At 37.5% G+C, this 25,482-nt stretch overlaps 2 protein-coding genes across 3 annotated transcripts in view; one reads left to right on the top strand and one right to left on the bottom strand.

The window, feature by feature from the left end:
• The first annotated feature begins 890 nt into the window (after window positions 1-890).
• Window positions 891-22,228, top strand: RNF32 (ring finger protein 32). The gene is made up of 7 exons (XM_083826240.1): window positions 891-1,149; window positions 5,590-5,732; window positions 7,443-7,475; window positions 7,903-8,027; window positions 8,243-8,351; window positions 14,099-14,263; window positions 14,659-22,228. Exons 1-7 carry the CDS (start codon window positions 906-908, stop codon window positions 14,896-14,898), a joined length of 1,059 nt encoding a protein of 352 aa, XP_083682366.1. The 5' UTR covers window positions 891-905; the 3' UTR covers window positions 14,899-22,228.
• Window positions 17,234-25,482, bottom strand: part of LMBR1 (limb development membrane protein 1) — a 75,446-nt gene continuing 67,197 nt past the window's right edge. For both annotated transcript variants that reach the window (XM_083826238.1, XM_083826239.1), the window contains one exon: window positions 17,234-24,926. In XM_083826238.1, the coding sequence (XP_083682364.1) occupies window positions 24,844-24,926 (83 nt within the window). In that variant the 3' untranslated portion in view covers window positions 17,234-24,843. The remainder of the gene's footprint in view (window positions 24,927-25,482) is intronic.

The following is a 25,482-nucleotide window of genomic DNA, read 5'->3' as shown; positions in this document are numbered from 1 at the left end:
ATTTCTACAGCTGTATTTTTAACTTGGTCCACTTGAAATTTGTTATTACCACCACTGGTTTTGAAGGCGTTCTGCTTAACGATATGTGCACAGAGAGAGAGACACTGGGGATGAGATAAGGTTGACAGGGGAGGGGCACAGGCTTGTTTATGGACCCAGAGTTAACTTCTGCGCATGGAATAGGTGTTAAGTTTTCCCTGCTGACAGGCCCAGGGGAAAATGAACGAAACTGTAAGTTTCTATTCATCTATTAACAAGGCTGTTTCTGCTGAGAAATGTTATTCACGTTCTTGGACATTTCTGCTCACAGAGCCACGTGACTTTGGAAGAATCATCTAAAGACGGTTGATGGAGCATCATGGTTTTTACAAGGTATGATTTCACATCTTTTAAAGTAAGGTAGAAGGGTGGGGAGAAATGCGGCAATAGATAAACACATTACCTGTATAAAAATAATATATTCTTGTTTATAGTCAGTGTTCTAAAGACAAGGATAGCCTTTGGGATTGTTTTTAATTGAAATAAAATGTGTTTGGTCATGCCAGACTTTTATAGTCCATAATGAGTTTATTGCATATAATAATTATGGGTTCAGTAATTAAAACTTAAAAATTACTGCTATTTTATTTAATATAAACGATAAATCAAAGATTTCATTTGACTTTTTATAAGTTAAAAACTAGGATGTGTCAGAAACATCAATCTTAGATTTCACATTATGGTAATTGTATGTTAGAATTCAAGTACAGGAGCTGCTTGTGCATAAAAGTCTTTGACAAGTCAAAAACATTGGCTAAGAGCAGAATTTCGTTTAAATTGGTATTTTATCTTTTTAATTCATTTACAATAATAGCTATGGAAGATTTTTTTTTTCTTTCTAGAGCCACTTTTCTGAACGAGAGGGGATGGCAGTTTCTGCAGTTGCTTTACAGGATCATATAATACACAGTCATCAGCTCCAGGATCTTTCATTAGCAGATCCTTTTAAGTCAAGGTCAAGGAATATCAGAAACATTTACAAACCTGTGAACAAAGAGATGACCAAAGCAGTAGTAGATACTGGACTACGAAAAAAGAGCACTCGCCACAAAAATAAAGATGCAGAAAGGGAGTACGTGCTTGATCCCAATCCTCCCCATCTAACATTAGGTAAACCTAATATATTATATATATTATATTCAGATTCATGAATTATTTCATTTTATTTAAAATAAACTAAAATGAGGAAGCTAAACTTTCCATTCAATAAGATAATTCAGTTCTAGACAGCATAAAGTCTTGTTTTTCAGATATGTCATATCCAGCAGTTTAGGCCATTATGTAAACAGTCATTTAAACAATGAAATTGTCATCGGTGTCTTGAATGCATCTTCATATCTGAAATGTATTAAAACCTATTATGACAATGAAGGTGCGTTATGACAGCTAGTGCATCTTGAGGAAGAAAAATTCTAGTCTCTTACACTTTTTAAATAAGTTTTGTATATTGACTTGATCATAACTTTCATTACCTTATATTCTCAAATAAATCATCAGTTAAGTGGATATTGTATTTATTTGGGATAATGTATTACTAATAAGATAATTTTTATGTCTATTTGAAATTGTTTCTTTTATTCCTTATTCAGTAAAAAGACATTTACTACTGCTGCATTAAATATATTCTGTGTTAATGTATACCCACCTTTACTCAAAGTTAAAAAGGTTTGTTTTTACAATGGTCCTGGGGCTAAACCCAGGAAGAATTAACACCTGTAGTTGAATACCTTTTTCAAATTTGGAAGCAAACATGCAGCAAGATAAAAGTCACAGATGTGAGGGCTTGGAATGATGCCTGGTGAGAAAACTCACTTTTAAATAGTATTATAATAATACAGTTGTACAGCAGTGACAGATAATATTGCTTTAAAAAAAAAAAAAAAACATAGCCATGGAGCATCTTAGCAGACCAGGAATACAAATGTGCTTCATAGTGGTCAGTTTCCATTTTCTCTTGTCCTTTTCTAAAGGTTTCTACAGTATTCTTACCATGAACATCTTGTCTCCATCCTTTTTGTTGCCTTGATTACACTTCTCTGAAAGAATCTTCCAGCTCAACAGTTTACACTTTTAAGCATAATAAACTTTCATCATCATTAATAATTGTTTTATTTATTCTGTTTCATAAAAATGCCCTTAGGCCTCTCTGAAGATCATGTTGCCTTTGCTGTAGTAACTGTCACAGTAGTCCCAGCTCTAAAGAGAACCATGTAAATCAATGAGGCTCCATACAAGCACAGGCATCTGCCTTTTGGAATCATCTGAAGGTTAAGAGGGTAACTTAAGATAATACACAACAAGCAAGTGTAACAAGTGATAGGACAAAGGTAGTAAGACAAGATTATTATTAGTATGTTTGCTTGGTTATACTTCTAAAGATGAGAGGGTTTTTTCTTTGGTTCCGTTTGAAGAGGAATTTGAAAGAGGAGTGTATGGGGGGGTGGCGGGGGGAGAACAGCAGAGAAGTACTGGGGTTAAGGCAAATATAAATAATGAGTGATTATGGAAGCTAAAGGTTGTGAAAAAATGCAGCCCAAGTGTGAGCATGTTCTCTGCAATTATAAGAAAGACGAAGTATTTTCTCTTTAAATCACAGCATTGTCTGAGAGGTCCCATATGAATGTTTGTGCAAGTGATTCAAAGAATGTGCTGAAAGATTTTAAGAAGTCATTGCAATTGTTTCTGTGTTTTACTTATTAGTATTTTCACCTATAATCTCTCATGAATTTATAACGCTTATATTAAGCTTTCTTTTTTTTTTTTTTAATGAAGAATTGTTTGTTTTAAACCATACAGTTGTGAAACAACTTTGAAAACGTAGTTGAATACATTTTCCTCTTCTGGAGTTTGTGGGTAATCAAACAGTCTCAGAGGCTTCTATCATTATTTTTTTTCTCAACAGGGGCTTGAGTCCTAAAAGCTAACAATAAGGGTTTTAAGGTAACTGTTATAATCACTTTGCTAATGTTCATTTTAACATAAATAACTCAGATGTAAAATGGGTGTGTCAGCAGATAGGTTGAGCTTGTAAATGATGCATAAGGCTGAAAACTCTTGGATGTCTTGAGCTGTAATAAAGGTAGGCTTTCATTACTTGTATTTATTCTAAGTGGTGTTTCAAGAATATCTTCACAGAGCCATTTGCATCAACCACTTATCACTTCTTGTGTGTCCTGCTGCCAGTTTTCCTTCATCAACTACGCTGTATAAAAGCTTTCCTTCTAAGCACCTGTATAACCTGTCCCTCACAAATATCCCATCTGGTTTATATTATTTAGAAGTTAGGTTTTGCCTCCAATCTCTTCCTATTTGGCAGCTTTAATCATCCACTTGTGAAAGTTTTTAATAAGCTTTTTTTTTACCCCGGGCGTATACAAACGGCTTTCCACAAAGCCATCTCATTGTCTTCCCTAAAACAGTCTCTGACCACAGTGCTTGGAAGAAAATCAAGGGTAGGCATTTTTTGTGTTGTGATACTGTCTTTCATGCTGTGACTGGTTTGCTATCTTGTTCGCTCCCTGTATATCCAGTTTTTGTCATCTTAAAGACTGGCACTGTGTATATTGGACTATCAAAGTGGGATCCTGTTTCCTTATTTATTCACTGATACTCTTAGGTATTACTGCCAGATGAAATTTGATATATGTTTTTACTAGAACTTTCATCATGTATTTTATAATCTGATTCTTCTTTTGTAGCAGAAACACAGTGGTCTGAGCAGCATGTGCTCTTCAAGAGTTGGATGGTCTGTGCAGCATGTGCTCTTCAAGAGAGAAAGCACCTAGTTAGAACTTTTTTTTGCCACTCAGATGCCACTTTCAGCAATTTGTGCATAAGCTTTAAGTAAAATATATGGTCTGAACTTAAAAACTAGTTCAGAAGTCTAAAAAGTTCAGCGTCTAAAAAGTTTGCAGGATCTTTCATTATTCTCTTCAAGCTCACATTATTTTTCACCATCAGTATCACCAATGAGTACATTTTACTGCACCAGAATTGAAAGACAATGATATGCAGTGTTAAAGTATATTTTACATTTTGAAAATACAGTGCTGTAAATATGTATGCACAGTGCCTCTTGAGACTGAGAGGTTTGAACTGTAGCCTATAGCCCACAGGCAGAGCTATGAGCTCCCTTCCGGACATGTGGATGTGCTGCCATCATTTCCAGGTATCACATTGTGTGGGAACTGAAAGTGTGCTGCCAAGATATTTCATATATGACCACCAATGCAATTTATGGTGTTGATTCAAATTTTCTTTTGCTACTTAGGTTTATATGCATTGCAAAACCCCTGGTTGACATTTGGTTTGATACCTTTACAAGGGCAACAAAAGTAACAAGGTGGTGTGCCTGTGAACCAAACCCTAGGTGCAGAAAGGAATTTCCAAGTAGTTCCAAAGTACGCTGACATTGCTTGAAATCTCAAAGCCATCCAGTTGTTCTAAGATATGGAATCAAATTTGTTGTATATGTTTGAAGCTATAAGGAAGGTCTATGCAAAGATTTTGGTAGGATCCTTTCTCTGGTGTGAATGAAAGACTTGGCCCTTCCCATTTACAACTAAGTCTCTCATCTAGGCATAATCAGCTTGCATTCTAACTATTCCTCTTCCTTACTTTAATGTTCTTCTTCCTTTCTGGTTTTAGAAAATACTATTGGTGTCCTGTTATGGAGTCATGCTTTGCCTTATTACACATACCTAGGGCATTCATCCACTGACTACAGTCAGTCCACACAAGCTGCTTCCTCTGGTCATTCAAAGATGACAAAAATCTATTCTTTGCTGTACCCACTAGCATCCTTTTTATACTACTGAGATACTGATCCTGGCCTTTATCTGGCATTTGTAGGGTGGGAAATATTGTAATACTTTCACTAATTCCTCCTTTGAGAAGGTGGGGATTTGTTGTGGATGTTCAGCAAAGCACCTCACAGTTATTGCTTAAGATTGACTAGATCAGCTATCAAAAGTCACTGTCACTGGTGATCTGTGACAAAAGTCACTGTGTCCTGTGACCATCTCTTTTATTTTGTCAAGCTCCTTCTCTTGCATCCATCACAGTCATACTACACTTCAGCATTTCTCACCACCTTTTTTTATTATACTCTTTCATTCATGTTTCATTTTATTTCAAGAATACAGAAATGCAATGTTAAAGAAATCATTACAAATGAATTCCCCCTCATTTGGTTTATACTTACAATTTGAAATTATGTTATTGTGCACTGTTACATTGTCTAGTTAGTTATCCCTCTCTTAATAGCTGTGAACAGGTATCAAATTCATATTACTTAGCAAATAAGTTTACATTTTTTAAATTCCTATATAAATCTTGTAATTAAAAGAAGTTCCAAAATTAGTAAATAGCTAGCTAATAGTAGGAAGTATGTTGCCCACCAGTAGTTTGTTTGATGATAAATTTATATGAAGTATTTGTATAAGTATTTTTAAATAAATGCATAATCAATGAATTTCACATGAAGAAAAGCTATCGTCTGTATCTGCCAGTGGGCATTATTCAGTCATTTGTTGTCATTGCTGTTTGCAGCTCAGAAATTAGGACTAGTTGAGCCCCCTTCCTTGCCACTAACTGCTGAAGAATGGGCAAAAATAAAGCAGAGATCCATACAGCATGGGGATTCCATACAGCCTTGTGCAATATGCAGGGAAGAGTTTGCACTGCAGCCTCAGGTACGTATCTGTGGACTACACAATTTAATTAAGATTTTCCAGAGTTACTGCTAAGACTCATTAGGTAAAGGAGGAAAGGAAGGAAATTAAAAGGTCAACCTTAAGACACCATCTAGTATTTAATAGCTGGACCTAGCTATTATCAGCCTATTCTGAAAGTATTTTGGAAATTAGATGTTAGAGAAATGTTGCTAGTGTTTGATCGCTGATGAAGTTATGACAGTAGAGGAGAAGGCAGTCAGCAATTTTTGTCTGCTCTTGCAAAGCAAATATAGACTATTTTTTGTTCCATTGAAACTCCTGTTAGATATGACCTTATCCTTTGCTCATCGGAATGGTAAATATTCACTAATTACACAATTTCAGATATGTTTTGTTTCCTCACAATTTTTATTACTTTGTAGTTTAATTCAACAGTTATTTCTCTGTGGAAAATGGAAGTAGGTGTACTCTTAATACCATTCCGTCACTTACTTCAGTTATCTGAATGAACGCTTGCATTTTACCTTGGTGGCCATGTGTGTAGCTTCATGCTTTATTAGATTCTCTCATGTATCATCTTGAAAATGTTAAGCAAAAGGGACAAGTGACTGATTGAAGAGGAGTGCAGCTCCTGAGAGGCGATGATGGTAATTAGAATTACCTGGACTGCTTGCAAGTTTCTTTCCAGTGTGTTTCAGGGTGTTTCTTTTCTGCCTCTTCCCCCTTTTTAATTTGTTTTCCTTTAAGATTTTTTTACAGCCAAGTCTGTGATGTGAATCAAGGTCTTTAATAACCTTAAATGGAGGGGGTTTGCTTCCTTTTACATCAACATTAACTGGAGGTGTACAATTGTCCAAAGACAGGTGGGATGGATCTGGCAAAAGACCATTCTGCCAATTTCTGGCTACCTAGAAGTCTAAAGCTTGACAAGAGAGAGCAAAAGACAGCACTCATTAAGAAGGTTACTTTAGATTTGGCACAAAAAGGGAAATGCCTCTGGAATTCTTTTTGTCCTTAGTGTTTCGTTAGCTTTCATCCCTCAAGGGAAAAAAGCCACTGTATCTGAAAGCTTTTCCTTCAGCTGGCTGCTAGCCATTAATCCTTTTGTGTTTGCAAGCTCAATAGTGCACACTACTTGTTCTGGTTTTCACTCCTTTCCCAGTTTTTCCTTCCCCTAAGAGCCAACTGCCTTTTTTGTCCAACTCTGTATCTTTTGTCAGGATGGAGATCATCAGCATTTGGTGGGAATTTAGGTCAGATAAAGGTGAAATTTTCTTGTAGCCTGTGAACATGCTTTCTCTTTTTTTTTCTTTTTCTCTTTTTTTTCTTTTTTTTTCTTTTTTGTATGTGTGAAATGCTGCATTTGATGTATATCACTTCTTGAAATTTAACGTCTTTATGGGGAAACCGGAAAAAAAATAATCAGCTTTCATTTTAAGTACTTGTTCCGTAATCGTTTGCTCAAGTCAATGGCAGTTGGCATTTCTTACTTTCTGCCACTCCATGTGTTGTCAATGCAAAAATTCACAAATTGGTTTAAGCTGTTATTTATTAAGTAATTTGTATAGAACACTAGTTTTATTTTCACCAGAAAGAATGCAATGGTCACAGAAAGAAAGTGATGACCTTTCAGGCAGTCAGAATTTTTCTTGTTGTCAACATTTTTTTACTTTTCAGCTTTTATAATGGCTTTAAGTTGGGTTTGTATTTCTTTCCTTTACAAAATAGGTGCTGCTTTCATGTTCCCATGTATTCCATAAAGTGAGTATGCTTTTGTTTAACGGTTCAAACATATATGTGTGTTAAACTACTTAAGTGAATATCTTAATGAATTAAATATAATCTTGAGAAGTAATTTTGTTTCCAGATTCTTACAGTAAGAAATATAATTTAAGGCTTTTTTATGATGAGTCCCTTCATTCCATTTTATTATCTATTTAAAGCTGTATGGGAAATCACAGTTTGTAACTGTATTTGTATGCCAAATAGGAATAGCTTAAAAAAAAAAAAAACTCATAGGAATATATTTACATTTGCAAATTTCTCTAATATTTTAATTATAAAAATAAACATTCTGTATAGTTTTCATAGATTGTTGCATGAACCTTTTACATTCTGTAATCCAACCTGTTTCACCTGTTCCAATGATATCAAATATATTGTAATTAATTGCAGTTATTTTTTTCAGGCATGCCTGAAAGCCTTTGAAAAATTTACAGGTAAAAAGTCTTGTCCTATGTGTAGGAAAAAGCAGTACCAGACCAGAGTAATACATGATGGGGCCCGCTTGTATAAAATAAAGTGTGCTATTAGGTAAGCCCTACTTCTGCTACAGGCATCATAACTGGATGATACTTATTTCCAAATAATGTCCCAAATTTGTTAAAACTTTAATAAGAAACTAGACAGAATGAATGCACTACAGAAGCTAACGTTTGGGGAAAAAAATGTAAAATGATTGTTTCATGTAAACAGTAAAATTATATAAATTTAATTTTCCTATTCTTGAACAATCCTGTTTCTTACAGAATTCAAGCCTCCTGGAGGGGATATATTGTTAGAAAATGGTATAAAAACTTGAGAAAAACTGTGCCTCCTAAAGACAGCCAACTAAGAAAACAGTTCTTTGAGGAAAAGGTATGTTGGACTCGCTTCTGTGGTCCATTTCTTTGATGTGATTCAGCTGCCTTAAATCAAAACTCTTGAGTATCTGCTCTCTACTTTTTCATTTATTCCTTGTCGCTTGTACCAAGCAGTCAGCACTGGAAACACTCTGTTGTTCTGTTAGTCTCCTCAAGCCACCCTCTTTTCAAGGTAAAAGCGGGGAAAATAATTTAAGGCCTGCCTTTTGCCTTGGCCAACAACAACAAGGCTTTTTGTGAGTCTCTATTTGTGAGTGTCTATTTCCCTTCCCTTTCTGATAAATCACAGTAATCTGTTACCCATGAGGGGGTGTAGTAAGGGAAGAAACAAATAAATGCATAGATGATCATACCCTCCTTACACTCTCAGTGTTCCTTCACTCGGCACGGAACTGGATAGTTCCATCCTGTAGATTTGCTCTTCTCTAACTTCTGCTGAAATGCAAGTCAGACTATAATAAATTGGGGTCCTGACCCCATACAAATTAGGCTGTATCAGGTACAAGGATTTTGCAGTGACCCTGCATCCCTTTAAGCATGCAGCTGCAAAGTCCCAGTGCTATCCTCAAGTTCTTTGCCAATTCCTCAAGTTCTTTGCCAATTTCCCACCTTCCCCAGTTTAATAACAGCCAATCCAATGCAACTTTTCAGTAACAAAAAACACTCTGGTGTACAATTACAAGACCATCCCTCAGACAGCAAGAGATGCCGTCTTCCAGTCCAGGTTACGAAACAGCCTGATGAACAGAGATTAACAAAGCCCCACAACACATTAATTTCAACGTAGCCAGTGCTTACAACTAGGAAAATAACCCACATTGCAAGCTAAATCAGTGGTGGGTTTAAACCAATACTTGAATCAATCTGGTTTATTTTTTTATTGTTGGTTATTTGTTGGTGGTTTTTTTTTTAATCACTACTATATTCAAATAGAAGAGTGCTTGCAGAAAAATGCTTCTTACTGTCTATCCTTTCATTGTTTGCCACATTATTTGGTTGTATCCTGTTAGAGCACAGCTTTGGAGGCAGGGACCCTCTCTTGCTGTATTATACATTTATGTATGATATGTATGTGTGATGGATACCCTACAGATGATCTTGCAGACTGTTGCAACGAAATTGATGCCACTGTTCTGCTTCTGTGGTGCTGGTGGCAATGGGAGACAGGAAATACTGCTCTCAGCCTGGCTACTCAGACAGTTCAGTGGTTGCTGTGCTGCCTTGTAGTTAATGCAAAGTCCTTCTTTAGTTGAAAAAAGAAATGGGGGTAACTGAAGAAGGCTAATGTTACACGTGAAAGTACTTAAGCGTTTAAGTTTGCAAGAAGTGAATACTTTGGCTTGTGACTGTCCTCAAGTAGCATGATGAGAACAGACAACAGAAACAGATTTTTCTGCATGGAGGACTGGGGAACAACGTTGTATGCCTCTTTCCCAACAAGGTTATCAACCTTCTGTGGGCTCAGGATACCATGCTTAGTTACACACAATGTCTCAGTAATGGGAAGCTGAAGAAAGCTTCTAAATGTGCTGAAAGTTCAGCTGAGTGCTATTGGTTAAATTATTTTTTTTCTCAACAGACTTCTGATGTCTGCAATAGCTGTCTGTTAAGCTACCTACAATGGGCTAGCTTTTAGAGACCCTATCTTAGGTAACAGTTTTAGGAAGAAACAAACAGATAAAACTGCTCACTTTTTATCAGATGATAGTAAGCCATGGGATAATCTTCTTTTAAGATTGTGTCCATGCATAGTTTTCAGCATTAGGAAATAATTCTCATAAATTCTCATACATAACACTTCAGTATTTTGTAGGGAACAAAATTGAAACTAATTCTTCACCTTCTATTAAGAATAAACTTATAAAGTCGTCTTATATGGATTAGCTAGGTTTAAATGAATTCAGTACCAATTACAATTAAAGGATATACATTCATTTTTCTTAGTGGCTCTCAAGTGGGAATTGTAGATGAGTTTTCCTACTGTTAGCTCTTATACTTTTAAGTGTTGGTTGATGAAAACACTAAAGAAATTTTTCACAAGGAGCTATCCATTTCCAGAAGCTAAAAAGCTTTTCTAAAATAAATTTTGCCTCTCAAGCTTGTGCTGTGCTTTTAAAATGTCACTTCCTAAATGTTAGCATAACCAAACAGCATCACAACTGGGAAAAAAAAAATCAAAATTTTAATAACCCTTCCTCTTCTGAAAGGATGACAAAGGTTAAATGTCAAGTTTCATACTCTTAAATAAATATCACAAAATAAAAAAATGATGTCTGAAATATTAGTTTTAGAAGGACATACATTACTTGTTTCAGGGTCATACAGTAGCCCTTATTACACCTATGATTAAATTTTTTAATAATCTAGATCAAAGGACATAAGAAAGGCCAGAAACCAAACTATGCTGCTTTTTTAGCACTAGTATATGCAGAAAGTAGGGCGTTGCTTCAGCATGTTAGGTAGTGAATTTCTTTGATCCTTTCTATAAATGTCACTTGTGTATGTCATTTAATTGTGGTATATAGCCTTTTATTGGTGCAATTAAATCTTTTCTAATGCATTACATTATCTTCAGCTTTGCTAAATATGTTGACCATTGTTTAGGAAGCAAGGTAAGTCACCGTGAAATGGTGTAGCTGGCTTTAGTTTCTTCCTCCCCCTCCACGTGATTTCTCCCAACGATTTTAATTTAAATCTCACCAAACAGTATAATGGTCCTGGAATTTGTTTAGTCGTTTGACTTCCTTTATCACACGGAGATGGTAAACATTCTGTTGCTAACTTGAAGTGGCTCCAAGCAGCAAAACGAGGAGGATATTAAACCAGTAAAAGCTTATCAACTGATTCATTGATATGCTGTAAATTCCAGCCTTTTCATTTTACTTTTGAGGGTTGCCATAAGTCAACACATTAGTAAGCAATTTGCAGACATTGGATCACTTAAAAAGGCTTCCCTGTGGACAAAGTTCACATCGGTGCTTTGTTTTGTCGTTTTATTTTATCATAGTCTTGTGCTGCTGTACAGATGACTGATGTAGTTTTGCATATCGACAAAGTATTTCAAATATTCTGTTTATGCCATGCTGTTCAAGTTGTAAGTCACAGATGAACTACACTAGTATGGCATTTTCAGAAATAAATTCAATTAGTTTCAGATCTGGGAAAAATAAAAAGTATTTCATGTTATGCAGTAGGACACGGCAAGATTTAATATTTAAATGTTAGAACACAATATAACATTAGCAATTTATACAAAATGCTCATTCCTTTCTGTACATTTTGACGGTACTGTTTTGCCAGTTAACATAAATTTTGAGTTATGTTTCAGTTTCAATTTTTTCCTTCCCGAACCTGGACTCTATTTGCTGTTTGATGAATTCGGGTTGGGTCAGGTCATGCCGCAGAAAATACAGGAGTAGCTCAAAGCAGATAGTATCTTAGCAGCAGGGGAACTTAATAGAACACTGTCTTAGGCAGGAATTTTCCTCTCTATTTTTACAGTTTCTGTGCAAGGAAGCTCATGAGGGGGACTCTCAGGATCACTTAGTGAAATGGGCTAGAGAAACACAAGTGAGAGCTCAGAGAAGTGGAGGGCTTCTCCCTGCTGAGGGAAAAGGGAACAAACAGTGCAGGCACAGAAAGTGGGCACTACTTAGTTTAATGCAATCCCAGCCACTTTCTCTGCCTCCTGCTTTCTGCTCTCATTGTTGGTTAATTTTCCTCAGCGGTCTGTCGAGTAATACTGTAGTTCACAAAGACAGACCAAGTCCTGGAGCTGACCACATGCTGTTTGTGTTGCTCTCAGATTCGCAGAAATAGACACTGGACCAGGGCCAAGTTAAAATGTGGTTGTTTTCCCTCAAATTTTGAGTCCTGAGAGGCTCTTAGTGAAAGATAAAGCATCTTCAAGGCTGCTCTAGCTTCCCATTACACTGCCCTAGCTTTCTTATGAAAACAATTCAGGTCTGTTCAAGTTTGATACTGACGTAAATGAAGACTGAGCATAAATCAGGACCAATGCAGATCCAGTTTTAGAACTTAGGTAATAACAGTTCAAATAAAGCAGCGACATTCCTAGTAGTTTTTATTAAATATATAATCACCTCAAGCCATCAAAGACCGACTCTGATTAAGTGTAGTGCATTGGTATTTCACGTCCCAGTCATTATTTGGGATTGTTTGGAAACCACATAGTGTAAATATTGAAGGAGGCCTGTGGTGGGATTTTTGTTTATTTTTTGTTTTACACATACCACTAAAGGTCAGTGTGTGTGTTTGCATGGAACAGAATTACCTTTTGCTTCCTTGTCGGGGAGCAATCATGAAGGAAGCACAAGATTACCCATCTGCTCTCTGCTAGATATAGAATTTCTCCCACAAAATTCATAAAGTACTGCTTCGTTTCATATCAGGCTGTGATTTACATGCATACACCATGCAGGGAGTCTCAGAGGAATTTCATTTTTATTTAGTTACACTAAGTTCACACATCAGCATCACGTAACACTTTAGCTAAGCCCAATTGGTGCTGACAGGTGGATACGTCCTTTCACAATATGCTATTGTGCTAGAGATCATTTGCAAATACAGCAAGTCATAATAGGTCTCAGCTATCACCGAATTAAACTGTAAAATAAAAAGAATACACAGGATCAAAGCTAATAGCAAGAACCAAATAACTCATCTTATGTGATGGTTTTCAAGATTTCTCTCGTCTGGAGACTTGCGATATTTGTCTCCTTGAAGTCTCTATTGAGAAAATTACGGGTTTCACTGGAACATGTTCTCATACATTATGTGAATACATTATTAAAAAAAAAAATTGCTACTATGTTTTTTTCATGTTTGAGAAAGAAACAGGAAGTTCAAAGTTTGAATGATAACTTAGAACATTGTGAGCTTTTCAGACAGGCTTTTGGTTGGATGGTTTCTATGGTGATTTTTTTTTTTCTTTTTGGTTGGTTCTTTAGGTTTTGGGGAGTGTAGGGGAGGAGGCAGAGGAGGGATTTGGCTTCTTGTGTCCCTCAGGTCTAGAAAAGTTTGCCTTGAATATTCTGATGTATGCTATGAAAGGCCACTTTAGCAGTTGTAAGGGAGCATGTCCTAGTATAAAAAGCTGCCAAGAAAAGTAAAATGAAGCACTAAGAAAGTGTTCAGGCACCACTGAGGTGCCTGACCTTGACAACTCCTACTACCTCACCCCTCGCTTCCCACCCCTTCCTCCCTGAAAAGATGGCTCACTGTTTTCCTATTGAGTTTTCACTCAAAGGAAATGTATGGAGAGGAAGGGTCACATTCCAACACCTGTAACATGACCAGGCGGTGCTTCACAAAACTGCTTTAACTATTTACAGGCAGTCTCTCCACAGCCAAGTCTAAAACTTGTGTGACTCCCTACAGAACTTTGAGATAGCGTGGTAGCAACAAGAGAAATTTCTATACAGTCTTTCACTATAACACAGCTGTACTCTCTCTGCTCCACCCAATGGGTTAAGAATGCTACATCTATCTTCAGAAAGTTCATTCAAAACTGTGTTTTTTTCCCAAAGTATAACAGTCCATCAGTAGAGGCAGGGGACTTGATGTTCCTAACCATTAAATCAGCACTAGACACCAGCTAAAATTGTAACAAGATTCTGTAGATCATGTAGCTGACGAGGCCCTCTTGTCAAAGAGCTGATAATTCCACATATGAACTGTTCGTAAGCACCTCCAGGTCTAACAGGTCACTTTTCCTTTCAGGTTCAACAGATCAGTAATCGTCTGTTGAGTTCTTATGACATAAACCTAGATGATTTTTTTTCTGAGATAGATTCCACTATAGCTGCAAGTCGAGATGTGTTTCAGCAGGTGGAAGGAAAAGAGATACTTGTAAGTGAAAATGACTGGGAGAAGATCCAGATGCAGGTTGGTTGGCTTTGTTCGTTTAAAACCAAGAAGTTCTGCACTCTTATATAAGTTTATTTGCTCTTTTAAGGCCCAGCAATCTTCAGAACAACTGTGATTTTCTTGATTTCTTTGGTTTTTTTTAATATAACCTGTTCCAAATCAGGGATGTTAAAAAAAAAAAAGTTTTACAGTTCAGAGATTTACTCATACTTCAGCAGCATCTCTCTTCTATTCCATTAAATATCCCAAAAAGACCATAGACAAAATTGAGTGAAAACATTCTTAGAATGTTCAAATTTTGACTAGTGTATTTTGATAAACCTAATTAGCAATCTTGCTGATATATTTATATTCTATTGTTTCGCTATTCTACAGGTTTTTGTGTTGTTGTTGTTTTTATTTTGTTTACTTAGGCATTGCGGCAGGAGATAGTTGACTGTCCTATCTGTATCATGCCACTCAGTTCGACTTCTCATCCTGCCAGCGTCCTTTCTGGTAACAGCAATCAGTTTTCACGACAGGCTGTTCTGCTTTCTTGTTCACATCTGTTTCATCATACCTGTCTTCAAGCATTTGAAGAGTTTTCCTTGGGAGTACGGCATATTTGCCCTTTGTGTCGCTCATATTACCAAAAGAAGGTCCTCAAATGTTGATCCATATAGCTCAATGAACTTCCTAGCAGAACATATGTGACAACACATGTACTTCTAACTTCGGAGCCTTTTCAGATCCAGATCTTTCAAGAACAAACAGTTTTTGTATGTACTATGGTATTCAGTTTGTATTTAGAGAAATAAAAATTAGAAGGGTGCTGTTACTTCACTTTTATATTCAGTTTCACCTTTGGTCTCAGCATTTTTCTTCTCCCTCCCTCCCTCAGTCCCATCCTTCCCAAAGATGATGCTAAGTTGATTTCAGCATTGCGTTCCTTCAGCGAAACACCGTTAGCCCTTACCTGTGTGTTTTTATGCCTGATATTTTGCAGCACGGGTACTGTGTTCTGTTTCTGTGTGTTCTACAGATCAGCTGCTTAATAACTCAGCTGAAAGGCAGCCAGAAAGCTGGCTATAGGGCTTTCAGAGATGGTTATTGTTAAGAATTTCTGGAGGATGTGTGACACTCTAAAGGACTAGTAATTGATAAACCTATCTTGAAACCAGGGAGGGGAAAAAGAAATCCTGAGGATCCGCACAGTTTCACTTTGTTTCCTAAAAAATACTGGTAACGTGCTACTTAAAAAGAACTAGTATGTGACATGGGCTTTGCCAAGAAAAAAAAAAATCAAGCCACTTTAGTTCATTTGTGCAACAGGATACAGCCCCACAGATGTAGCAGAACCCATGAAGTGTCACATTTTAACTTTAAAACTTCAGAAACTCTCCTACATGATACTTTAATGAGCAGGCTTTGGAATATCAGTATCAGAAGAAACAAAGCTGGTCTACAAGTGCAATACAATTCAAAGTCCAAGAGCAAATATACAATTAAATAGGAATAACCCTGTGTATAGTATCAAAGAATGCTTGGGGTTGAGAAGGGGCCTTAAGGACCACCCAGTGCCACCCCCTGCCATGGGCAGGGACCCCTCCCAGCAGCCCAGGCTGCCCCCAGCCCCATCCAGCCTGGCCTTGGGCACTGCCAGGGATGGGGCAGCCACAGCTCCTCTGGGCAGCCTGGGACAGGGCCTCACCACCCTCTGAGTGAAGGATTTCTTCCCAATATCTAATCTAAATCTCCCCTTTTTCAGTTTAAAGCCATTCCCCCTTGTCCTATCACTACACTCCTGACAGAAAGTCCTTCCCCCCTCCCCAGCTTTCCTGTACCAGCCTTCTAGTACCTAAAAAGGAGGCCTATAAGGTCTCTCCAGAGCCTCCTTGTCTCCAGGCTGAACAACCCCAGCTCTCTGAGCTTCTCTTCACAGGAGAGGTGCTCCAGCCCTCAGAGCAATCCCTCTGAGCCCGTATCAATGTAGCAATATATAGGCTTTGTCTAGAAAAACATCCAGAAATATATTTATATTCATTCAGTATGAATGAACGGTGTTACAGAAGAGACCACAAAAGCAAACAAAAAGCTATCGAAGACATGCCTGCTGTCATCTGAGGCCTCAAGCTTGGAGGTTACCGTGTCCAGTTCTGAGCAGTGCATTTCTAGAAACACAGGAAGGTCCCACAGGTAAGCAAAAAGGATGAGAGGGCTGATAGAACTTGGAGGTTACTTCTTATGTAGGAGAGAATAAAAATGGAAAGGCAGCCTTTGAGCCTCAGAAGAGCTGATACAAGCCAAAAGAGTTGTCTCAAAATTGACATTTGAGAACCAATTTAAAGGTTAAAGTATAGCAAGGGCCATTCACATTTGACATTTAGGAAACCTTGGACAATTAAACGCTGGAATATATTGCCTATAGACAGCACAGAAGTCAAAAAAAAAAAAACAGTCCCTAACAAGATTTTTTGATCCTGTGCAATTGAATGGATGTCTGCAGGTCCTTTCCAGTTGTATGATGCTTGAACTTTTCTTAAAAAATGAAAATATAAAAAGACTAAAGTCTCTAGTGAAACAGTACAGAAAGTCTGAATCTGTTTTAGTTTCAAATATATTAAAAACCTTACCATGTTTCTTAAACTATAAAAATTGCACTTCAGTCAGACTGTTGAAGTATTGAAAATAACTTGTACGTTATAAAATCAGGATATTCTTCTATACACAAACCCCACTTCCTTGAAGTGGTGTTTGAATTAGTTGCACATCTGCCTTAAGAACAGGGCTGCAATAACTCTGAGTGTACACGAATCTCCATCACATGCCATACACGTAACTTTACGAAAAACTGAGAACTGAGAATCTCAAAAGTACATCAAATGGGGAGGGGGGAATAGGATGGGAAGATAGGAATGCAACCATTCACACCAACTACTGACAGAATAATTTAGAATAGCACAAGTTTTCTTCATTGCTTCAATTAATAAAAGAAACAAAACCCCACTATGAATCACACTAACTTTATTGAAAACAGTAAAAAAAAAATCTTGCTACAAAACAATGTAACATTACTAACAACGGAAAAAAAACACTACCACTGCTTTTCACAAAAAAAAAAAAGGAAAACTTGCCCAAGGCAGCAATTATTTTCATAAAGGTTTTTTAAACACAGCAAAAAATACACAACTGAGAACATTATAAAACATATTTCTGGATGACCTAAAATACATTGAGAAAGGTTTGGTGGTAGAAGGTATTTATACAGAATGTCGTTCTGACTGCATTAACACTAAGAGCGTGATTTTTTTTCAGCCACATCTTATTGTGGTCCAATATACAACCATGTGAAAGCAAACCTGTTGCTCAAGACTACCGGATCTACAAAGCCTTAAGCACAAACTGGACCAAGGAGGTACCACTAAATTCACTCAACATCACTCAGCCTCGCACAGTTAAGATTGTGTAATTGGTTTTTAAGATTTCATTTTACAAAAAAAAAAAAGTAACACTACTCAAAAAAAAAAAGTGCATGATGGAAAATACCTGTTGTCATTGTTACAGTGCCATCAATACCAACACCAGTAGGAGCACTAGTCCACAGCCGTACCTGTCACCTACGGCCACGTGAAGGTGACATGTGACAAGGTGGCCAGCAGCACCCTGAGATGTTCTCAGTCTCCTCGGTGGGGATTTCAGAAACAACACTTGATGATGACAAGCATTTCTGTGTAAGGAATGTTTTTTTTGTTGTTGTTGTTATTGTTGTTTTTATTTTTTAATTTAGGCAGTGCAGGGTTTGGTTTCCAACCCCACAAGAAAGTAAGGGAAATCTATCCACATTTTTTGTGTACATGTATGTTTTACATATCTTATTTTTCTATCCATTTGTTTTAAAGCAATAGGAGTCAGGACAAGCCTACTTTAAAAAAATAATAATAATTTTTTTGTTTTGTTACCTAAAGCCAGGGAGGAGACAGTTACACCAGTATTGTGAAACTAAGTGTTTTGACCCAGCCTGGGAAAGCTTACAGTTAAGGGGAAAACAGAAGTTATGCATCTGCTAATTTTCTCCATAAACACATCCAATCTATTCACCAACACAGGTGCCACCATCAAGCTGCTTTTCTGAACGATCATTTTACACGGATAAGGTCTGAACCATGCTCATACACACGAAATACAAAAGGTACAGAAAAACCCACATGAAGTGTCTCACCTTGGTGCCACACAAGGTTTGACTTTGATCAAAACATGGAAGTTAGAGACTGCTGCCACCAGAATGGTCTGCGATACATAAAGCAAGGCAGCAGGGCACACCACGAGCTGTACTGCACACTAAAGGCACACACGCGTGCTGTGCCTGAAGCATTTCCATCTCACTTTAAAGTCAGACCTTACGTGAGCTCTTGGTAATTTTTTAGAGCACCCACACTGCGATGACAAGATTGTTTTAATGGAATTCAATGGCAGAAAACATGAAGTGCAAATGAGTGAATAAATCCTAAATTTTTCACAACAGAACATTTCTGAATTACAGAATTTCTCTGCATGTACCACGTGGGAAAAGAAATACATTAAAATCAAAACAAGTGCCCTGATTCTTCAACAGCTGGTGTCTACACAGGCACGGAGTATGAGGCATGCAAAGTAAGGTGCTGTTCATGAAACGAGTTTCATCACTGCATTTCCAGTGGCCTTCACTACACACCCTGGTTAACGGGGACAGGTGGAGGGAAGCAAGAGCAAAGACTTGAGGTAAATATACGAGAAATATTCAGACGCCATTTCACAGTATCCTGAGCTGTTTGTGTAGGTGCAAATGAAGAATCAGATACCTGAACCCTGTAAGAACTGGGACTTCCTAATTTCAATGTCGATGTGAGGTCTTAATGCAAATACAGCTTTTTAATGGCTTAGATTTAGATATGCCAGGATTACCAACATTTACAGGATATTTCTAATACTACGAACTTTGCCTGTTTGGAGTCAGCTTCTGCATTTCTTAAAACATTTAAAGTCACATATATTAAAATCTAAGAGCAATACATGACAACAAAAAAGATACTTAGAAAAATATGGAAATTAACACAGAACTAGCAAACATCCTCAGCTTTTCTGTTACCAACATGGAGCTATCTTCACAAATTCACAAGATTCTATAAAGTCAAGGATAGTGTTGCACTCTGAATCACAAAACAGATTTTTAGAAGAATTTATGAAATCTTTTCAATGCTAGTGAAATACTGGCATATTTAGACAATTTTCATATATTAATGATACACAATGCTTATTTCTCTTTGCAAGAGGAGTTTGAGAAGCTGCAGTTGTGAAACATTTCAAAAAACCTACCATATTAATTTTCTGCTGCTATGTATTGTTAAAGATCAGATCTGCTTAGATTCTTCTCTTTATTATTTCACGTTTTTTTATACGCCAAGAAGAGTATCTATTAGTAATATCAATGCCACTGAATAAGACTACAAGTGACTTGAAAACATGGAAAATGAAAGCAAGCCAAGATGTTAATGATTAACAATTAAGGCCAAAATTGGCAAAAAGTTTCAACAGCTCTTGAATTTCATAAACTTACAGATTTTAAATATATATTTTATTTATTTATTTTTACTAAAGCGGAAATCTAAAGACCAACTAGAAAAAGGATGGAAGAGAAAGCAGGCTGTCTGCATAGGTGAGATACAGATGTCTCCATGCCATTTCCTCCACCCAACTTCCCAAAATTGTTGTGCAGAGTGGGGATTCTGGAATTCACACCCAGTGTTAATTTCCCACAAGATGTGATCTCCTTCCAATGATTTTGACCAATATTGTCCAGCTTTAATCGTTACACTGAAACATGCAAGAGGTTGTCTTTCGACACGAGCTGAGGAGACGCTGTTCCCTGCAGAACCACACAGCACTCTTGGGACAGCAAGGAACCATTCAAACAAATTGCCTGGACAGGAGTACAATCAGAAAGTAAGGGCTTGGTCCCAATGAAACGGAGCTGACAGCGAAGAGCTGTAGTTCAAGAACATGCACAGTGATCACCCAGAAACCGAGAATCTGCAATCACAAGTAACCCTGTTCAGTGACTATGACTGCGTGACAGATGGACAAACCATGGGCTGATCTCCTCATGCCTAGAGCAAAGAAAGAGCATCGCAACTTCTTAGGACTGCGTTGGGAGACTGTGTTTGAAGTCAGGGCACTGAGCAAGGTAGGAGAAGGTGGCAGAGGTTATCGGCATCTGCAGTCTTCACTTGTGCACGAGTTTTTGGAATCCATGTCAAAGCAGGTGGGGGACAGCTCCTGGCTTTGATTGCTCTCACTGAATGGGATGGATTCAAAGGCAGAATTTTTGTAAAGTTCAAATGCTATTAATGTAACTGAAACACCTTCCTAGCTTACCAACAGCAAATTCCGTATTCAAAATATTAGGTCCTGAAAGATACTGGTGAGAAGTTCATCTATTTGCATCTCAGATACCCTTTAAATGCTAACGCAATGTTGTTTCAAGTCAGCAACAAAAATACTAATTCTAAGGGCTAGAGAATGTAATTTCCTTACTTAAAGCATTTAAAGGTTCACAGTTCATATCAACACTTTTTAAAATTAAATAAAAAGTTTGTTTCTTCTTAAAGAGGTTATTAAATTGGCCATAGTGTTCTGTCCCTACTTAAGTGGCTTTACCTATATAAAGAATTGTTATTTTACAAATCTGAGCATATGTAAAACAACAGGATTTATCTACGCTCCTGCAGTTGGTATGTGTTGCTGGAATCCGCAAAGCATAAGGCTCTGCTACTGAACCCTACCTGAGCCCATCTCACTTCTGGAAGAGGAAGAAAAGAAAGAAGGGAAAATAACCCAGACCATTCTTACAAAATTCATGGAAAGTCACGTGGACAAAGAAGCCAATTGCTCTTTGCTTTTATCTTACTCTCATCTAATATAGATTGTAATTTTGTTACGAGCAGGGTCAGCTTGTCTTTACACAGCAGCAGGCTCCCCTGAGCAACTGAAGTAGCCTCAGCTGCCGCAGAGACAAGCGGGTGAGCAGGAGAGAACCAGCAGGACAGACAAGGGCTGCAGCCCTCTTTGCAGTTGTCAATCCTGGTGGCACTTGTGCCAGGTCACATACAGGAGAAAGCATCCCTCTGCAGCACCCGTTTGCGTGTGTTGATCCCATTAAGCACAGGGCTGCACGAGGTCCTGCCAGCACGGACACAGCTACAGTGCGGAGCGGGGTCCCCACATGGCGCTCAAGGCGGTACTTGGAACCAGACAAGGAAAGCAGCTTGACAAATCCTTTAATTTCTTTAACACTGTAAAACAGTCAACAGGGTAAGAGATACTGGAAGAGCAGGGCCAAAGAGAAACACCACGTTCTGGACAGTAAACAAAGCTTCCTATGAACGCAAAAACTGCTACTCGTACAGTAACCAGTGCCGATATTTATTAGCCTAAGGTGTTACATATGGATGGTGTGCTTTACACTCAGAAACCCAATATTACAGTTCTGCCACTGCACTCGACATTGTGCTACCAACACGGAATATAGCCAAGAAAAGGCTAACCTAAAACACTTAGTTTACATCTATTTTTTTGGTCCTGTGTGGTATCTAGTTGAAGATGGAAGCATTTATGTGCTTTTTGCCTCGTAAGAAGTGAGGCAGGTGTTAATGTTACTAAGATCAGCTGTATATACCTTGAAGGTATAGACCACCTGACTCTACATGAGTCAAAATACTAGGAATGCATCGTCACTATCCATTAATGAATTACCAGTTGCTTGAATTTAAGTGACCATATGCTTCTGTGAAAAGTATACAGTGACCTGTATCTTACACATAGTACATCTGAAAGTAGCACTGTGTCTGTAAGAGGTTTTGCATAAGCATGTCATTTCCAAGGCCAAACACAAGATGTGGACAGTGCCACAATATATGCGGTTGATTTTAAAACAAAACACTGCCAGTAATTACACAGGGCAGTTCTGAATTTCTTACCCACAACGTAAAACCACACAGCATCTCAACCACATGCCATATTTTGGTGTAAAATCTTCACTTACATACTCTTAACCCACACATCTCTGACTACAGGATCCAGAATGGGTGGGAGCAGACAAGGCTTTCACATTTATTTCGGAAGAGTTTTAAAGTTTTGCCTGAAACTTGCATGCTTATCAGCAGGAACTGTCTCTGCTCCATTAGGTAACTGCCCAACTCACTTTCAGAAATCACATACACTTCGTAATTTCATCTCTTTCTATATTCCTGGACCACTGATGTCAGTGATCTGTCCCCAAAACACCATGTCAGTCTAACTAGTAAGAAAACTGTGAAGATCAAGACCTATACTGGTTCACGCTCCCTGAATTTATTCCTTAAATTTCTTCAAAGAGAGCATTTATATGACTGTCTTAAAGTGATGATAACAATGATATTTTAATAAAGCTAACTAGCCTCATATTCCACAATTCACTGGCCCCATTAAGACACTAGGACAATTTTGGTCATCCTATCACTTGCATGGAAAAGTGGGTACATTTAAGTTATTTTCAACTATAATGCTAATATATAAGGCTACAAGCTCTGAGAATACCTGAATTACACCCCTAATAATAAAGTCTCCCAATGTTTTAAATGTAAACACATTTTCAAACAGCTTTTAATTCTAGCTCCCTGTTCTTGGCTGGGGAACTTTGACGCAGGTAAAGATTTCTCACTAAAATGTCAGCATTAAAGTCAAAGAGAAAAAAATGCTTGGAAATCTTCATAAAAATCAACCAATTTTACTTTAAGTCTTCCAAGACTCAGTACAACACATCAATAGTCAGTTTAATAAGCCTTGAATTCATACTAATCACACAAAAAGTAACTCTCTCATATTTACTACAGCAGTATTTACATTATGCCCCAGTTCAAGTCAGAAAAGGCAGCCTGCAAAAAACTGAGAAATCCTCATGTGCACTGGAGCTTAATTTTTGAAGCACTTGGAGAAAAACAAATACAAATAAACAAAACAAAAAAACTCACATTCACACACACACAGTAGTAAGGTCTACAGCCCGGAGCAGTCATCTCAGGAGAACAGCCCAAAAGTTTCCGACACAAGGTTTACCCCATATTGGAACCACACTGGAGAGTTAGTTGTCACAGCCTGATCACATGTAAGACCTCAAAGTCCAGACAGACATACTTCAGTTTTACAGAAACAGGAAATAACCAAGAACATTAACTGACTCGCTACGTATGGGGCACACACTGAAGTTGTCCTTATTCCAATCTGTTTGAAGATTACTTGTGGCAGAGCAGGACGAAAGTGCAAACAGATTTTGAATACTTTTGTTGGTGAGTGTTGTTTTTGCCTTTTTTTGTGTTTATTACAGACTGCTTATAGGATTCCTAAGGCTGCAGTGATGCTAAGAAAAAGGACATTACCACACGCCAATGCCACTCTGAATTTAAGGCCTCTGAGCAGTTAAATTGTAACACCGTGGAAATTCATACTACCAAACTGAACACACAAGTTTTACTTACCAAGCCACCTACGTCATCTCTATAAGCTTAGAATTTAATTTATATCTACACGTTCATGTGTACATTAAAAAACGGATTAGTGAAAGATGCTGTGTTTTACCACTGAACAGAAATCCGGGTAACTATAGTATAAATTCAGAGAAATAATTTACTTCAAATTAAAGAACATTGTAAAAAAAAAAAACCTGCAACCTCAGCCTCCTAGGCCTGTGCTACTTGCATTGATTACAAGTACTGCTTATACACAGTAGTTCATATAGAATTTTACAGGGCTGTTCTTGGTAGGGTAAGTGACCTCCACGGCACAATAGCTTACAGAACTGTAAGAGCTGTGACAAGGGGTCTACGCAGCTTTTTACAAAGCATACTAGGCTCAGATTTAACACTGAAGTTAATCTTCATATTGTGGTTCACTCTATTTGATAAGATATTGCCTGACTACCAGTAAAGCAACCTGGCTTTTATAGCGAAGAACAGAAACTGAAAACGCTGGCCTTCCAAGAAAGCTTCATGATATTAGACTATGAACTGCCTACCGACTCCAGCACGAAAGGAACTGTGGTCTCTACCAGTTACTTTCATTTTTAACACATTCTTAGTGGAACTGATTATCTACTGCTGAGGATACATGTTCCAGGTAGCTTACATTTCCAGTAAGGGTCCTATTGGGCTTCAAGTGTTGTTGTGTTTTTCTTAAACCAAGTCCCAAAGTTATTCTTCGTAGCTGTGTCTACATTACACAGGAGGTACTGTGCATTCAAATGGTAGCAGGTTTGCATCTAAAGATATGAGACCGTCAACAAAAAGGAATGCATTATTCTCTTCAGCTTCCAGTCTTCAAGGCACCTCCTGCATTAACTTACTGGGAAATAAACAAGCAGACCAAAAGTTAACTGGAAAGAGAAGAGTCTGATACAGCTAACTTCCACAGAAGCACACCAGCATCAAAAAATGAGACAAGGCTGGACCCAGATCATCAACAAATAAAATCAATATAAAAAAAGTTGATGAGATGACAGGAATGCCATGAGGTTGATGTTTTCAGCTCTGTTGATTGCAGGTGATTGTTAATCACAGTGTTTTCTGATGCCCATTTGCAGACGGCTTTGTCTCAGAGTCTCTTGGATTGTTTGACAGATGAAGCTTATCTAATCCTGCAAAACATTACACAATAAGGAAAAACTAAGATTCTTCCATGTTTCATGCATACAGCTATTCAGAAAGACACATGCAAACTAGTATTGTTAACATGCTTTCAACTTATATAATAAATATATAATAAATAAATCATATAATAAGTATAATAAACAATACAAGTTTAATGGGATGTCATGAATTAGCAAGGTAAGTCCTTTACATCGTTTGCTTTAGGACAAACTTTGAAGTTTCACCTGACCTGTTGCTGTAAGCCCACGCTAACTAACGCTGGAGCTCTGCAACAGCCATTACATTATATGGAGTAATCCCTTTACGGTTAAAACAATTACACAAAAACATTATGAAATTTTATTAAAGATCATAAAAGTCACTTGACAGGGATAAATCAAGAAATGAATCAAGGCCTTTTCTCATAACATGACCTTAACTAAATGCTGGGGAATAATGATAAATACATCAACCCACATTACATATCTATCTCAATCAGCTACAGAGCTTCTATGAAATTATTTTTAGCATAAAAATCAATGGACAGATTTACACACCCCAGCC

This window comes from Anser anser (genome assembly GCF_964211835.1).
Source record: "Anser anser genome assembly, chromosome: 2".
NCBI classification, from domain to species: Eukaryota; Metazoa; Chordata; class Aves; order Anseriformes; family Anatidae; genus Anser; species Anser anser.
Note: the sequence above shows the minus strand (reverse complement) of the source record. Positions and strands in the feature narration are given on the sequence as shown.

Coding starts and splice junctions, on each gene's coding strand:
- RNF32 (XM_083826240.1), top strand. CDS start 906: ATGGCAGTTTCTGCAGTTGCTTTACAGGATCATATAATACACAGTCAT. Junction 5,733..7,442: donor AGTTTGCACTGCAGCCTCAG/GTACGTATCTGT, acceptor TTTACAAAATAG/GTGCTGCTTTCATGTTCCCA. Junction 14,264..14,658: donor GGGAGAAGATCCAGATGCAG/GTTGGTTGGCTT, acceptor TTGTTTACTTAG/GCATTGCGGCAGGAGATAGT.